This window comes from Pagrus major, chromosome 7, assembly GCF_040436345.1.
Source record: "Pagrus major chromosome 7, Pma_NU_1.0".
NCBI classification, from domain to species: domain Eukaryota; kingdom Metazoa; phylum Chordata; class Actinopteri; order Spariformes; family Sparidae; genus Pagrus; species Pagrus major.
This window is the reverse complement of record NC_133221.1, coordinates 17,058,521-17,073,875: the sequence shown is the minus strand read 5'-3', so window position 1 is coordinate 17,073,875 and position 15,355 is coordinate 17,058,521. Positions and strand designations below refer to the sequence as shown.

The window sequence follows — 15,355 nt, the reverse complement described above, 5'->3', positions numbered from 1 at the left end:
TAATTGTGAATATTCTCACATGAGTGACTGAGAAAGCTGCCTAGCTCGCTGATGTAGAGTCCCTTATTGGTGTCCTGATTTATTTTGAATTGCCTAAGCCTGTCACCATGGCTGAATGCTCAGCTTGCACATTGTATCCCCCACAACAAGTTAAATCGTATGTGTGTAAATACTATGTATTCCAAACTAAAACTAAAAAACATAAGATGCGTGTCCAATCTGTGATGCAATACAAATATTTGTTAAGCGATTCTAGTATGTTTTAGTGCCATTTTAATCGTTTAAGGAATATTTTTATGATTATAGAGCTAATATTGTGAATCGCAATTATGTTGGACACGGTAATCTTGACATGATATTTTCGTATCATCCCATGCCTAGTGGCTGTATTTCTTATTGTCAGCTTGCTTATTTGGCAAAATGGTTCTGTGAACTTTGACCCTGTGCTCCAGTTTTGTTGTCCGTTAAGCTAAGGGTCCTATTGACCAAATCACTGTGATATTACACCAACAACAACCGTCACTTCCAGGTAGACAACTAGCAGTTGATTTGCAATACGAAGATATGTGAAAACAGCGAAATTATTTATTTCTGTTGTCATTTTAAATGTTAAGTGTAACGTTTAAAGAGATATAGTTGAACACGGTGGTCTGACCTATCTGATGTTTCTGTTGTGTTTATTTTATGTACTGTGTTGCTTTGCTAGTGTCTTTGATAAACCAACACTGGGGTAAACTCAAGCTGTCATTTTCTCAAATCTGTGGCCCTACAGGTAGATTAGGTCTCCAAGATAAAGTAGTGAAAGTGAAGTGCACATTTTAGACTAATGAGATGTTAACACTTTGAAATAACATCATGAAAAAATGTAATTAAATTGTATGTAAGGATGTGACATAAGTGTTTACTACCCGGAAGTTATTGTAAACAAACATTGTGATTGCTTCTATAAGGACACCAGATAGTCTTTTTGCTGATAAAAGGGTAAAGGGAAATTCACCATGTAACAATTAGTAAACCTCAGAACCAAAGTATTTTCATGGCATGAGTTAAGGAAGTGACAATGTAAAAACTGCTGTTACAGTGTTGAAATAACAATGTGACACAGTACATATGCCAATCAAAGCAAGCTGCTACTGGATGTCAATGTGTTATTATCTTAAGATATTGGTCATACAGTAGCTGACAGGATCCAAACCAACTGTACAATTTTTTCTCTTTTTTTATCCTCCCTGTCACACTTTCCTTGCTCTCCTTCCCTTTTTCCCTCCCCTCGCCCTCACCTCCAGCCTGCACGGTGTCTCCACCGGCCTTGCAGAGAGAGACAGTGACTTTTGTGTAGTGGAGCCGTTGTTTTTGTTTGTGCCCTTCTCACCACGGCTGCCTGCTCACCGCCTGGCAGCCCCGTGTGTCAAAGGTGGCTGCAGCAGAACAGACTGTGGGAACAGCCGGTTAGCCTCCCCTGGTCCCCTGCTCCCCAACCAGAGGGGCAGCCATCAATCCAGCGCTCCCCCTGTCCCTGCACACACAAATGCCCGACCAAACACACACTCACACACAAAAAAAGCCTACAACGCTCACACCCTCTACCAATAATCCTCGGAAGCAATTTCATCTCGACTCGGGTGGCGGCCCATTGTCGCCAGCCCCTTCAATCTTTCCTTATTAACTCTCGCTTTGTCCCGCATCCGAGCTTCTGGACTCATCTCTCCTACATTCCGATCGGTGCTGCTCCCAGCACTCCCAGGCAACCTCCATTCGCTAATCCCACTGCCTCCCCCCAACCAGCTGCCCCACCCCAAGGAACTCTTACTGCTTTTTTTCTCTCCAACCTGCCGATCACCTACTTACAGAGTAAGGTAGGAGCATTAACTCCATGGGTTTTCTGAAGGCAGAGCGTGAAGGCGGGGTGGGTGAAGGAGGAGGCGGCCACAAAGTGACTCCAGCCCAGACAATTAGAACAATGAGCCGGGCCTGTAGGGGGCTAACTCGCTGCGTCACGCCTGGACGGTGGGGTATTTTGTCAGTTTAATGAATTGTCCGTCAGGCCAGGGCCACATCGCAGGCTGCGCAGGGAGAGGCCAGCAGGGACCCAGACACTAAGTCGGTATTTATTACACTGCCTTTGTCACTAATTGAGCTAATTATCACTGACTCCTCAGCACTCCCACAGGCAGCGCCCCCCTCCACTCACTCTCTCTCTACCAGCTCTCTTACTCTCACGCCTGGGATTTGAACTCTGCCTTCCCTCTTCTTTTCTTAAATCTGTCTGCCACTTTCTAGTTCTTTTGTTTCTTTCTGTGTATCCATGATCAGTTCTCTCTCAAGACAAGTTTGTATCATTTTCATAATTTGTGAGCATATGCATCCTCCTGACTTTTTCTCTATTCATGACATACTGTCAAGATATAATATGTAACATTTCTGCGTTATCCCAAAAGTTTCCAACGATGTTCAAACCCTGAGAAAGCCGTAATTGTACTCTTGTTTTTCATTTGCTAGCCTGTTGCTATAACCTCCGGGAGAGAGTCCAAGACTGAGGTAGGAAATTGGCGAGCGTGACTAAATATAATGTGAATAAAACTTTCGAACATTACCATTAGTTAGATTTTCATCTGCACTGGTGGTTGTTGAACAATGAAGACAACAACTCCCACTTACATCTTTTGTTTTGATAGAGAGACCCCTAGCGGCAGAAATTACATACTGTGTGTTGAAGCCAAATCATACATTCACCCCTGTTACCCAATAATACAAGACAAAATGTTAGTGTTTAAGAGCAATCACATTTGTTACTCTGGGCTCACTATATATTTTAAGTTTTCATCTTTCTGTTTTGGTAGGCTATCCATCCTCATGTGTCCCCATAATTTTCAGCATTTTTATTCAATTTGCTCTGATTTGTTCTTTGAATCCTCTTAATCACCCTCGTCTACAGATTTTCTACTTTCTTTTAGATGCTGACCAATCTCTGCTCAATTTATTGATTTATTACTTAACTTCTTTCCAACCTTTAAAGCCACAGGCAAAGCCACATATTGCCGTCCCCCACTTTTACCCCCAAACATCAAGACTGTAATTCAGAAAATTTCTCATCCCTGCTGTTCAGCTACAACTTGTTGCTCTGTTTTTTGGATCTTTGGATGTTTGGGTGCATGTTGGTGGCTTTACTTTTCCTCCACTGTTCTCTATCTGGTTGACTCTGGCTCACTCCTGTGCTGTGGTGAGAGAAAGTGGAAAGGTGTCCAAACTCCCGTGGTTAGTCAGGTTGCCAGGGGCTGGGGGACTGGTTTTTTGGTATTTTTCATATTATTTCTTTAATTCTTTCCACCATTAAGCAAATGAAGCAAAACATTCAATACTGTATAAAATAAGGTATGTGGCTGGATAAGCAGGGGCCGTCTCTGGTTGGGAGCACAGATGCAGGGATGTTTTGTGAGCAGGAGAAAGAGGCTGCTTTGGTGGCGGTAATAGGATTAAGCAAAGGACACCCAGGGACAGGCTTATATGTTCACTTGGTTGGTTGTCAAAACTATCTCAAACAGAAACTACAACAGACATAATAGCATCTTTTGACACATTCAGGAGGGCAACTTAATTGAAAATATAGACTTTATTGTTCTATCATACAATACAAAACCAACTGGAATCTAAATCTTTTGATCAAAATCTAAAAAAAAAATGTCTTCTCTGACATCTCTCTATAACAGTATAAAAATCCTTAGAAATAAATATTTTGTATTTACACTAATAAAAAAGGTAAATATTCAGTGCATGAACACAAGTATTGTTTTTTTTTTTTTTTTTACAGGAAACAAGCAAAAAATGAAAATGTTCTGATTCTAGTAAGAGTCGGTTGCATTACACCAAAAGAGAAAGGCATGAGATCAAAACTTCTCCTGACTTGACACTAATGATAGTATGTTCTCCAGCCACTGACATGTACATAAATCATTCAGCAAACTTACAAATTACATCATTATAAATATATTCATAGATTTTAATATTTACATCATTTTGGTTCTCTTAGCTGATATACAGTATGATTTCTTCAGCAGAGGCTGCATTCTTCAAAATAAAATGTTTATCTGAGACCTCAGCCTAGTTTGAAGTAATACACCATTTGCCTACTTAAAACCTGCTACACACGTATCAACAGGAATTTAGTGTATATTTTGTTTAATTTAATGTATATACTTCGATGTTCATCTCAGTAGGGCTATAGTTTTTCGTTCTGAGAGATTCTGCAGGTCACATTTTGTATATTTTTTTTAATATTGACCCCTCAGATTTGCCAAACAACATCTGGTCATGCCATGAGATTCAGTGTATTGATAATACATTCAATTTTCATTGCCTCAGTAAGATTTGTTAAGTCAGTTTCTATTTTCCTTGGCGAGCACCAGTCCCAGTTATGTACATCAGGAGCATCTTGTGGTGTAAGTCAGAGTGGCAAATCAGGGTTGAGGTGTTTTCAACTCCAGAGAAATCTAAATAAAGGGGCAACTGTGGTGAGGAAATTATAAGTGGTTGGGCTCCATCCAGGGTCTAAGTACACAAGTTGGTAGGAGACGGCCCATCCCCGGAGATAAACTTCACACACATTCATGTGAGAGAAGCCAAACTTCAGCAAAAGAAAACAAAACACAGATTTTTTTTTAAAATAACTTCCCTCCTGTTAGAGGTCTTCACCAGTTTATGAGAGCACATGTTTGTGGCTCTCTGGCCACAGAAACATCTGTGAAGCATTGTGTCCAGTTTCTGCCCTCAGTGGGGGAGAAGAAGGCTCTTGTAGTACCTGGTTACAGAAATTGATTCTCCACCACATCATTTTGTCCCCTTTACTTCTATTTATCCACATTGTAAACACTTGATGTGGGATGTGGGTGATTTCCATTCTACAGGGATGGCTGTAGTGACGAATACCCTCGTATTACTGTTAAGCATCAATGGCCAGGAGCAAGCACATAGACTCCCTCTATACCCTGTTCATATATTTGTGCTTTCTCTCTCTTTCACAAACACCAATTGAATTTTGTGCCGCAGTTCCCTGTATCAGTTTACCCGCCTTTAAGCTTTTCTAGCTTTTACCTAACATCTCAAACCGACTGTGTGCTAGTGGCGTTCTCAGCCAACTACCTGTTTTGATAAGAAGTCCTTCTTTGCCTTTCATGAATGCCTAAATATTCAGTTGGTTGTCCACTTGCGATCATAGACACTGGTGTAACGTTCGTGTACTGGTGCAGTTCAAGCAGCTGACATGACAGCACCAGTGGAAGGTGCAGTGGCAACGTTCAGTCACACTCTCAGTCCGGGTCTTAAACCCACGTCCACAGCACAGTAGCTCACATCCGTCCAGGCCCGGAGAAGAGCTGTTGCATGTTCTCCCAGAAGTTCCCAAAGTGCCAGTTTTGCCATTGTATGAGCAGAAGTTTGGAGATTTCTCAAAGTAGACCAGGTCCATGGCAGAGGGGGGTTTGTGAGCCGGGTTTTCAGGCTCCAGATGTCGGGGATCGGCTCGGTGAGAGGCACGGTTGCTCCCCTTGTTGGCATAAACGACTCTGGATGCACCATCAAAGCGGTCCTTCAGGAAGTCTCCCACTGTGCGGAAGCTGGGCAGGCGCATCCAACAGGTGCGCACGGTGCAGGAGCCTGACATGCCGTGGCACTTACACTCCTGACGCATCTCTGATGACACAGTCTGCAGAGAGGAAGACCAAAGGCTACTGAGTAAATTACCATATTAAAATCACAAATACTTTTAAGCAACCGGTAAATTCTGCTGACAGCAGACAATTGTGGCAGGGTTGAGTATCAAATCCTCACCATTCTGCCAGCCTCATTGTTGTGTAGGTTGGTGAGGTAACGCAGATCTCTGCCCCTCTCACTGGAGTCCACAAACTCACGGCTGAACATCCGGCCAAAGTCCACATTGTCACTGCAGCCCCCCCAGTGCCAGTCTGGCCCTCCAGGACCTCTACGGCGATAATCGCATGTGCACGACTCAATGGCACCTTCTGAGCAGGAGCGAGCCACAGCATGGGTCACCCCTGCGCTGGTGATGGCAAATATAAATGCGGTTTCTCGGCAACCTGAAGAAAAAGCATCAAAACTTCCCATCAGAACCTGATCCAACTTTTAAACTTGGCTTTGCTAATTTTTTGCCCCCAAATTGGAAAATATTTGGACGACAAAGCCTTTAAATGTGTACAAGAGATCCATTACATCCTGCCCAAAAATATCCAAATATTGCCTGGTTAGAAAGACAAGAGAGGCTCACCACGATTGACGATTTTGCCAAAAATTGCTGGGCTGTGGGTGGTCGGGCAGTTCCAGCGGCGGTTGCGGAACTGCCACTTGCACTCCTTTATGGCAGTGTGCAGCCCAGCAGCGATGGCATGCAAGATGCCAGGATTCTGCCGAATCAGCCGGCGCTGCCGACGACTCAGTAGGGCCAGGCTTGGATCCAGGACCAACTGCACGTTCTTGGAATTGGTGAGGAGGTTGGACGAGGAGGCAACGTTGACAATACCCCTGGCACAACAGAAGGACAAGGGAAGTCAGAGTCAAGCAGCTGGCAGTTTATGCATGTACCTCCTTCTGTGCCCCTCTACACTAGTGAACTGATGTGTCCTGGCATCTCATGGGTGTTTGTGCGTTTTAAAATACAACCGTGAGGCGAGAGTTAGTCTCTGAGTCAAAATGCAGGTGTCTGGCTTGGCAATTATCATGAAACTGCATTCATACCCGCTTATCAATTACTTGAATATGAACCAGATATGTATGTTTCATAATTACAGCACGTTCTCATACTCTTCTACTAAATACTCAGCATCTGTCATACTCTCATCAGGATCACACAGTGAGGGAGTTGCACATTCACATGAACCCCCCCTGCACAGGGTTGCATCTGTCTTCTTGAACAAATATTCCTTGTCTCATGTGATAAACCAAAATCTGAAGAGAAGTGAGCAACTCTCTGGGACATTAGAGCGCCCAATTATGTCCATCCTGTCAAAATGTCCCAAGCCACCAAACAGTAGGCCTTTTCTACATTAGGTTTGTATGCTTTAAATGTGAAATGTTTGCTGCCAAAAATGTTCAAAACTCATATCAGTAGGCTATATTTTATGTCATGAGTAGCGTATAAAAATACTAATAACCATGCTATTTAAATATTATGATACTAATATCTCAATTCTCTGCCACATATCAGGAAATGTTGTGGTGTTAGGGTTTGTAACCTGTCCATATTTGTGTCAGAATATGGCACCTGTGCTTTTTTGGTTTGATACAGCTCTTGGATCACTGAAGGGAGCTTAGATGATCATTCTGGTTGTCAGGTTTCAGAACATGTCTAGTTTCGAGTGTTTTCAGTACACAGGCTGTGTAATTTTCCACTTTACATTCTGGCAACTTCTGTGAGTTTTTCGCGTTCAACATTTTTTCATTCTCCTGTAGTGTAATGTCTCCTGTTAAGCATTATCATCCGGAAAAAGCGGGCGAGCCTTGGCCTGTTAGAGGTCTGACCCAGACAGTTGTGTGGTGAGGCCTGAGAACATTAATAATCATCTCGTCTTTTCTTCCAAAAACTCCGCGGTGTCGTTTTTTCCCCCCTCCTACAAATGTTTTCTCGGATTTCAGCTGACATTTTAAATATTTGTAAAAACGCCTGACGTTGTGCGCAAATACTGCCCATCTAATGACACCGCAAAAACGACAAAATCTTTTCGTTAAATCATTACCCCAACAAACCCAACCCACAGTTTATAGATTTTTAAACAAGCGAGACAATATGTGCGCTGACGCACGGACTCCACAGATCCAATTTTTTGTTGTTTTTTTTGTTTTCTACAACAAAGTCTTGTGAAATTGTCAGCTCCAGTTGTAGGTTCGCTGTATATACAGAGGAATGTACAGTATTGGATCAACACGACCCTGGATAGGACCTCGTGTGGGATTCATTTCAGCTCCGAAATAAATCCATATTTAATTTATCCCACATTGGACTGAAAAATGTTGTCTCGTGTTCAAACCACACTGCCCAAATGACAGGGAAGCAGAGGCAGAGAGAGAGTAAATTAAATCTACCGCAACTTAAAGGTAAAACTGTAATTATTACAAATGTAATTGGTTTATTGTTGAATAGATAGTCTGCTGTAGCGGATTTCACTGGAGGATAGTAAATTAATTTTTTTTTTTTAAAAAGTGAAATATGTTATGGTTGAGCTCACATGGAGCAATTTGGAAACGAATCCCACAAGCTTTAATATCATGCGGTTGCGCTTTTTTTCCTCCCTTCTCAAACAGAAGTTGTGACCGGTGCCAAAACTAACACATTATTTCGAGCATGCAGCATTGAATGTGGTAAACCAATAAAACACTGTTAGCGCAGCGTTAAATAGGACGTTTAGGATGCTGATAAGCGCATGATGAAATGGATGCATCATCTCGGACGGTGTATCTGGTGAACTCACCACCACCGGCCGCTGTTGTTGACGGCCCCTGTGCCCGAGAGCGAAGACACCAGCAGGATGCAAGCGGCTTTCACCCCTAACAGCAGCGCCAGGCTCCTCATCGTGTCTTCAGGGCAAATATGAGGAGGGAAAAAATCGCTCATCAACTTTCTGTGTCATGGATTGCACTCAACTTATAGATCAGCTCCAATGTATATTTTACATGTGTTCATCTGAGCACAAATAAAAAAAAAATAGGCTTAAAATAAAAAAAAGAAGATGAAAAAACAGACGCATGTTTCCCTGCATCACAGTTGCTTACAGGATTTTGACAAGTGATGATGTTTTATACATTTATGATCTGCTGAATAATGATCAAAATGAGCATGCTGCAAGGTGTTTTATACTCACCGCGCCACAGGACGTGAAAGGTGAAAGGTGAGAGAAGCAGGCAGCCCTAATTGACTTAGAGGGATCTGGAGTGCAGACAGGTTGCTAAATGATGTGAAGTGTCCAGGGCAGGATGCTACTGCTGCTGCTGCTGCTGCTGCTGCAAGTCCTCTTCACTCTGTCTCTCTCAGTGATGCTCTGCACGGCGCATTGAACGCGTGGGACAGTCCCGAAGACTTGATCCCCTCGGTGAGTGATAGGCAACACATTCTTCTCTTATTGAGCGCTACGAGGGGAATAAAAAAGGGATTTGCTGCTCTCATCTCCCTCTGTTTTTTTCCGAGCCTTTTTCAATAGGATTGGAGGGAGGGATAGTTAATGCTCTTCATAGGGCGCACAATGAATAAGGAAACACAACTGGGCAGAAAGGAGAAAGGAAAAGAGAAAAAAAAGGGCAATCCACAGAGTTGCGCATATTACTTGTGGAATCTCACGGTCGTCACAGAATCGATTCCCTGTAAATGTGAGAGTATTTTTTTTTTCCTCCACTGGCCGTGCGCTTGCTTCCACATCCAGTCTTGCAGAAAAGGAGAAGTGAAGCCCCTGAAGCAGTGATGTGTTGGTGCAGATGCTGTGGGTGCGCCCGGTTTGGTGCTCCGCCGCTGCTCAAAGCTGGTGTCACGGTGCAATACAGTTACAGCGGAATATGAGCCATCTAAAAACTGCCCTTTTTACCCGGTGGTTGGATTAGCCTACTCCCTAACCGCATCTCCTCCTCCTTTCTCCAAATGCGCTCTCAAAATGTGCTGTGACTAAGGACATTTCTGTACATTTCTTTTACCAATCCCTTCACAAGTGCACCCTTATTTTACACGTTTACACCTACATTTATTCATTAATAACATGTTAAAACTCGCCTTTTATGAGGGTTGCCTAAGCTTTGGCCAAATACACAAAACTATAATCTCCAGTGTTTGTACCCAAGACGCGCACGCACACGCACAACTTGAATGTAGAAAGAGGCAATAATAAGCTCTCAGTTGTCATATAACTCACACTGCCTGCTGGGCTACTTAAATTTTTTTTTTTTCCAACGCGGGAGAGATGAAATACGGTCTCCAATCAGAAGTTTGATGTATGATGAAGCAGGAAAAGAGGGGGACGAGTTAGAATAAAAACCATTCCAAACATCTGGCCTGCAGACCTCCCTCGACGCACATGTAGCCGAGTGTAATCACAGCTTGAGCCACTTTGCGGCATCTCCATCTAACCCTCAGACAAGGAGCAGGCTGCAATGTCCCCAAAACTTCTTCATATTGGTTCATGAGCGAATGTTTCATTATGTGACATTTATCTGCTAATTTGCATGTTCCACATTAGTCAGTGCGGCGGTCGTAGCCTGAATAATCTCTCTCTCCTTCCTCTCCATCTCTCTCTCTCTTTCCCCTCAGATGACAGTAAAAGGAAGTGGGGCTTTTGTAAAACGGCTTTAATGACAGCCATCCTACGTTTATACTCCAGCCTTATATGAAGGTGCTCAAACGGGTTTCCTGGAGCAGTCATGCGACACCGAGCAGATTAGAGCTTCAATCCGGATAAAGGGGGCCTTTTATATACAAATCAACTTCAAATCACTTTTTAAGCCACTTAGATATACACGCCAAGGCAGAATGCTAATGCACTTTTCATTGCTGCAGCTTAGGGAATGGAAGGAGATTAGATGAATTGGTGTCACTATGCGAACCGTGTTCGAGGGGGGTTTTAACTTAATTTTATGAAAGTAGCCCACATGCACCTTCTCGGTTCCAGCAGCAGTGTCTGTTCTTGTTAAAGTGTGGTGGAGAAAACATGTTTAATTTGCTGGATAATTATCAGATTCAGATGAAGGACACTGACTTGTTGATTCAGCAGCGTTTGTTTTGCTTAATTTGGATCAGCATGCTGATTGACTGGATGCCGAGCTGTCACATCCAGTCCTAACGGAAGGCCTCTGCATCAGGTTTCACGAGGCCCAGTCATTACTGAGCATGGAGAACTAATTTTAATAGATGATTCAGATGATGTTCGGTAGTCTTCAATATGCTTCAAGATTTACTATCTGTAACGCATCACACACTTATTTTATTGAGTGTTTTTTGCCGGTTATTTTTCGTCGAAGCATGCCACGATGTGATAAATAATCACAGAACTCAGACCTGTCACTCGCGTAATGTATGCATCCAATTTTATACTGTGAAATAAAGACTTTGCAGTGACAAAGTGAAGTTGTTTCAAACACAACAATGAAGAACAGCCGCTCGGATGGAGGTGGGAGGAAGGGGGGACCACATGACTAAAAAACAGTATTGTTGGAGGGTCTGTTAGCGGAGCCGCCTGCCTGCTGCTGCCTCCCTGTCGTACAGTGGAAGCAGCAGCTCTCCCCTCCCCCCATCCATCATTTAACTCACCCCTTTATGAACAAAAATCTTCTTTGACTTTCCATATTTCATTTTACTGAGCTTGTCTTTGTTCTTTCTCTCCAGTGAATGGAAGTGTATGCTACTTAATCTACCGTCTCACCAATAAAAAGCAAGACTTAATAAATTCATATTTCTGTATTGTATAAAATATGTTTGTAGGATGTTGTATTTTTGATTATCTGCCAAGAGTTGAGACTGTTTTGCGCACCGTTTGGAAAGTGGTGCTTGTGCGTAAAAGTTTGGAGACGTCATTTTACGCTCGGATGAATGATCACATTGTCAAATAATAAAATGATCAACTGTTGATCCAACTTTCATATTGGCCAATATTTTGCAAACAGCCGCCTGTGGAGGCATCTCCTCCCCTCCCCTCTTTCTCCCCCCCACCCCCTCCCGTTTACTCTCGCCCCCGAGCTCCTCTGTTCTCCGTCTTCACTCGTCGGTCGTTTGGCGGTGCATCGATAATACTCCACTCCTTCTTCTTTTTTTTGTTGATATTCTTAAGACACAGGACTTTATCACCGGTGTTTTAATGTCACGTCGCGAAAGCCGTTTAACAAAATGGAGCTATCAAACAAACTCCGTTGGGACCAATTCCTGATTTTGGCAGCAGCGCTTCTGTCACCTGCATTAACGTGAGTGCACTTGAGAGCGCCAGCAGAGTTGATGTTACATGCGGGTTCTGGCTGCATGGAATTCGGCAAGAGTTGAGGGAAGTTACTGTGTGTGATGTAAACGAATATTTAACTCATGTAGTTAAAAAGTGAAACATCTGCATCTGGTTTCACATGCTTATTTAGTGTTTTTGAAACAATGGAATAGATGTTTACTATTTTTTTTAGAAAGTCTAAACCATGCCATAAAGAATACAATTTGGTTGTTATTTTCCCATAAAAATGTATTTTGTAATTTATCCTCTGCCTTTGTGATTGCTCAGCTGGATGATCTGTTCAGAATTATATTTTTTCCTGCTTCAAGCAGCATCAGTGGAAACACTTGTAAATTCTTGTGCAATCGATTAACACGTTTTATTGTTAATTTTATCCAGCAAATCCCTTTGAGATTAGAAACATTTTCGAGCTTATCCCTAAATCTTTTTGCATTTTTGTGATAATCATAACTATCCAAAACATCTTTCTGTTGCCACATACTTCTCTGAAACTGACTAATGAACTCCTGACCAGCTCTGATGACCCCCCACACCAACTCTTTCTCTCTCCCTCTCCTCTCTCTCTGCAGGGTGCTGTGTAATGATATCCTCAGCCTGAAGGTGGCAGGAGATCCAGTCCTAACCCCTAACTCAGTGTGCCTGAGGCTGGCAGGCCTCAGTAAACGTCAGATGCGGATGTGTGTGCGGAGCCCCGATGTGACAGCCTCTGCTCTGCAGGGCATCCAGGTGGCCATCCACGAATGCCAGCACCAGCTCCGGGACCAGCGCTGGAACTGCTCCACACTGGAGGGCCTTGGCAAGCTTCCCCACCACAACACCATCCTCAACAGGGGTGAGAGCCTGAGGCAAGCTAATGGTGGTCAAAATGTGACCTGGGTCTGTGGGGGGTGGAGGTCAGAGAGAGTAGAGATTGTTCTGGTCACAGATACAGGACTGTTTTACAGCTTCTACAGTTGAATCATTTTTTAAGTCTTCTGTGTGTGTTTGTGTGTCCTGTTCCTAGGTTTTCGCGAGAGTGCCTTCTCCCTGGCATTGTTGGCAGCGGGTGTGGCTCACTCTGTGGCCTCGGCCTGCAGCATGGGCAAGCTGCGGGGGTGTGGCTGTGAGGCCAAGCGTCGGCAGGATGATGACAAGATCCGGCTGAAACTCTCACAGCTGCAGCTGCAGACCCTACAGAAGGGCGGGGTAGGCCTCGGCATGACACGGTCATTACCCTCAGAGCTAAACGGTCACCATGGAGATCTGCCCGCTAACCTGCGCCCTGCCCACCCCTCCACCCTGCTCAAGCCTTTGCCAGATGAGCTCAGCTCCATGCAGGAGACCTGGGAGTGGGGGGGCTGCAGTCATGACGTCCGTTTCGGGGACCGGTTTTCCAGAGACTGGCTCGACTCCCGTGGGTCTCCAAGAGACATCCACGCTCGTATGAGGATCCATAACAACCGGGTGGGACGACAGGTGTGTAGCATGCTTATCCACTGTATTCTTAATGTTCATCAGAGAGCAGTCTGGTGCCTTACTGTCATATGTCATCATTTGTTTACATCATTTGCCTTTCTGTCTACAGTTAGTGACGGACAACATGAAGAGGAAGTGCAAATGTCACGGCACATCAGGGAGTTGTCAGTTTAAGACCTGCTGGCATGTGTCTCCAGAGTTCCGGGTTGTGGGTTCTCTGCTCAAGGAAAAGTTCCTGTCAGCCATCTTTGTCAACTCCCAGAACAAGAACAATGGGGTTTTCAACCCTCGAACAGGAAATGGCGCCAGTGGCAGCACGGGGGGGCTCAACGGAGGTCGCCGTCGAAGCATGTCCAGAGAGTTGGTGTACTTTGAGAAGTCTCCTGACTTCTGCGAGCGTGACATGTCCGTGGACTCTCCGGGTACACAAGGACGCATCTGCAACAAAACCAGCTATAGCACAGACAGCTGCGGCTCGCTGTGCTGCGGCCGCGGACACAACATCCTGAAACAGACACGCAGTGAGCGCTGCAACTGCAGGTTCCACTGGTGTTGCTACGTGCTGTGCGAGGAATGTCGTCTCACGGAGTGGGTCAACGTGTGCAAGTAGATCGCAGTTCTCCCACTCCCAGCTGCCTTTACCCATCCAGGACTCAAGATGGCGAGCCTGTCCCTTCGCCCACTCCTGTTGTTGGAGCTTTTGTTTTGCTCCTTGTGTAACTCTCCCAGAATCTGTTTATCCCCCCCTTTCCTTTTTTTGGGTCCATCATCTGGGATCTATTTTCTCTTTGTAGCCGCTGTTATTCTCAAAATGCCAAGTCAGAGATTGAAGAGGTGACTCACGTCGTTTGTCTTGCCTCGGTCTGTTTAGACGCTGCCCTCTCAGCCATGAAAACGGCCTATACCCCATCTTTTCTATCCCACAAAACAAAGACGAGCGACAGCAAAGAAGCATTTCTATTTCAATGTCTACATGCTGACTCATCTCATTGTACAGTAGCTGTGTATTTTGATGTGTACATGTATATTTGTAAATGTATTATTATTAATATTATTATTGTGTCGGAGCCTGTCTTTTTGGTTTGGGTTAATGACAGACTTGAGCTGTCCGAGTGAACCTGTGCTGTCCTAATCACAGTTTATCTTACATTTTACTCTTCTAATGATATTTACTCCGTTTGTGTATTTTGCACCTGTGACTCAGACAGAGCCACTCTTAATATGCAGGCAGTCTCAAAATCTTTGTAGACAAGGGTTTGACTAATAGAGGATGACAAGGTAAAGGATCGTGTTTTTTCAGGGACTGATTGATGTGATTGTGATGTGATTTCTCACTGAAGCAGCAGGGAAGAAAGCAGATCTTGTAAAACTCAAGATGGAAAGGTTGATACAACATCAGTTTAGTCTCTGAACAACTAATCAGTCCAATTCATTTACATCAGTGTAATAGTAGTAATTACATCATTAGAAGGGTCTCTAGTGGTCTTGAATCCATTCAATATTATGACAGAAACACGCTTCCCCTTGATATAACTGTGATGAGATGTCTGTCACTTTCCTATGAAATCATGACTGAGCTCTTGTTCTTCTGCGCTTGCTTTTGTCCACTTCATCAGTCTGAGCACTCCTTTAGATTCTTCCCACATGTCGTACATGTCAAAGTGAGGGATGGTCCTGCTTTAGAACTGATGCTGAAGGGTGTGTGTGTCTGTTTCTGTGTAAATGGGGGGCAAGTTCTACGCACTACAGATTTGGGAGGTGAGAGGCTTTTTTATGGCCACTTCATGCTGAGAGAAGGACTTTTTATGGCTGCAGGATATTGTTTCCTTCAAGTATGAGTTTTATTACTGGAAAGAAGCATCAAGAGAGCAGAGAGTGGAGGGGGGGGGGCGATTATACCAGTCTTTGCTGTGTGAGCATCTGAGGGG

General features: G+C 44.0%; 2 protein-coding genes across 2 annotated transcripts; one reads left to right on the top strand and one right to left on the bottom strand.

Annotated features, from left to right (window-relative positions):
- Positions 1-5,206: 5,206 nt before the first annotated feature.
- Positions 5,207-8,575, bottom strand: wnt1 (wingless-type MMTV integration site family, member 1). Its single transcript, XM_073470403.1, has 4 exons — positions 8,475-8,575; positions 6,278-6,531; positions 5,824-6,089; positions 5,207-5,698 (listed from the first exon to the last, which is right to left on the bottom strand). The coding sequence occupies exons 1-4, from the start codon at positions 8,573-8,575 to the stop codon at positions 5,207-5,209; spliced, it is 1,113 nt and encodes a 370-aa protein (XP_073326504.1).
- Positions 8,576-11,863: 3,288 nt separating this feature from the next.
- Positions 11,864-14,037, top strand: wnt10b (wingless-type MMTV integration site family, member 10b). Its single transcript, XM_073470722.1, has 4 exons — positions 11,864-11,937; positions 12,542-12,804; positions 12,976-13,427; positions 13,537-14,037. Exons 1-4 carry the CDS (start codon positions 11,864-11,866, stop codon positions 14,035-14,037), a joined length of 1,290 nt encoding a protein of 429 aa, XP_073326823.1.
- The last annotated feature ends 1,318 nt before the right edge of the window (positions 14,038-15,355 follow it).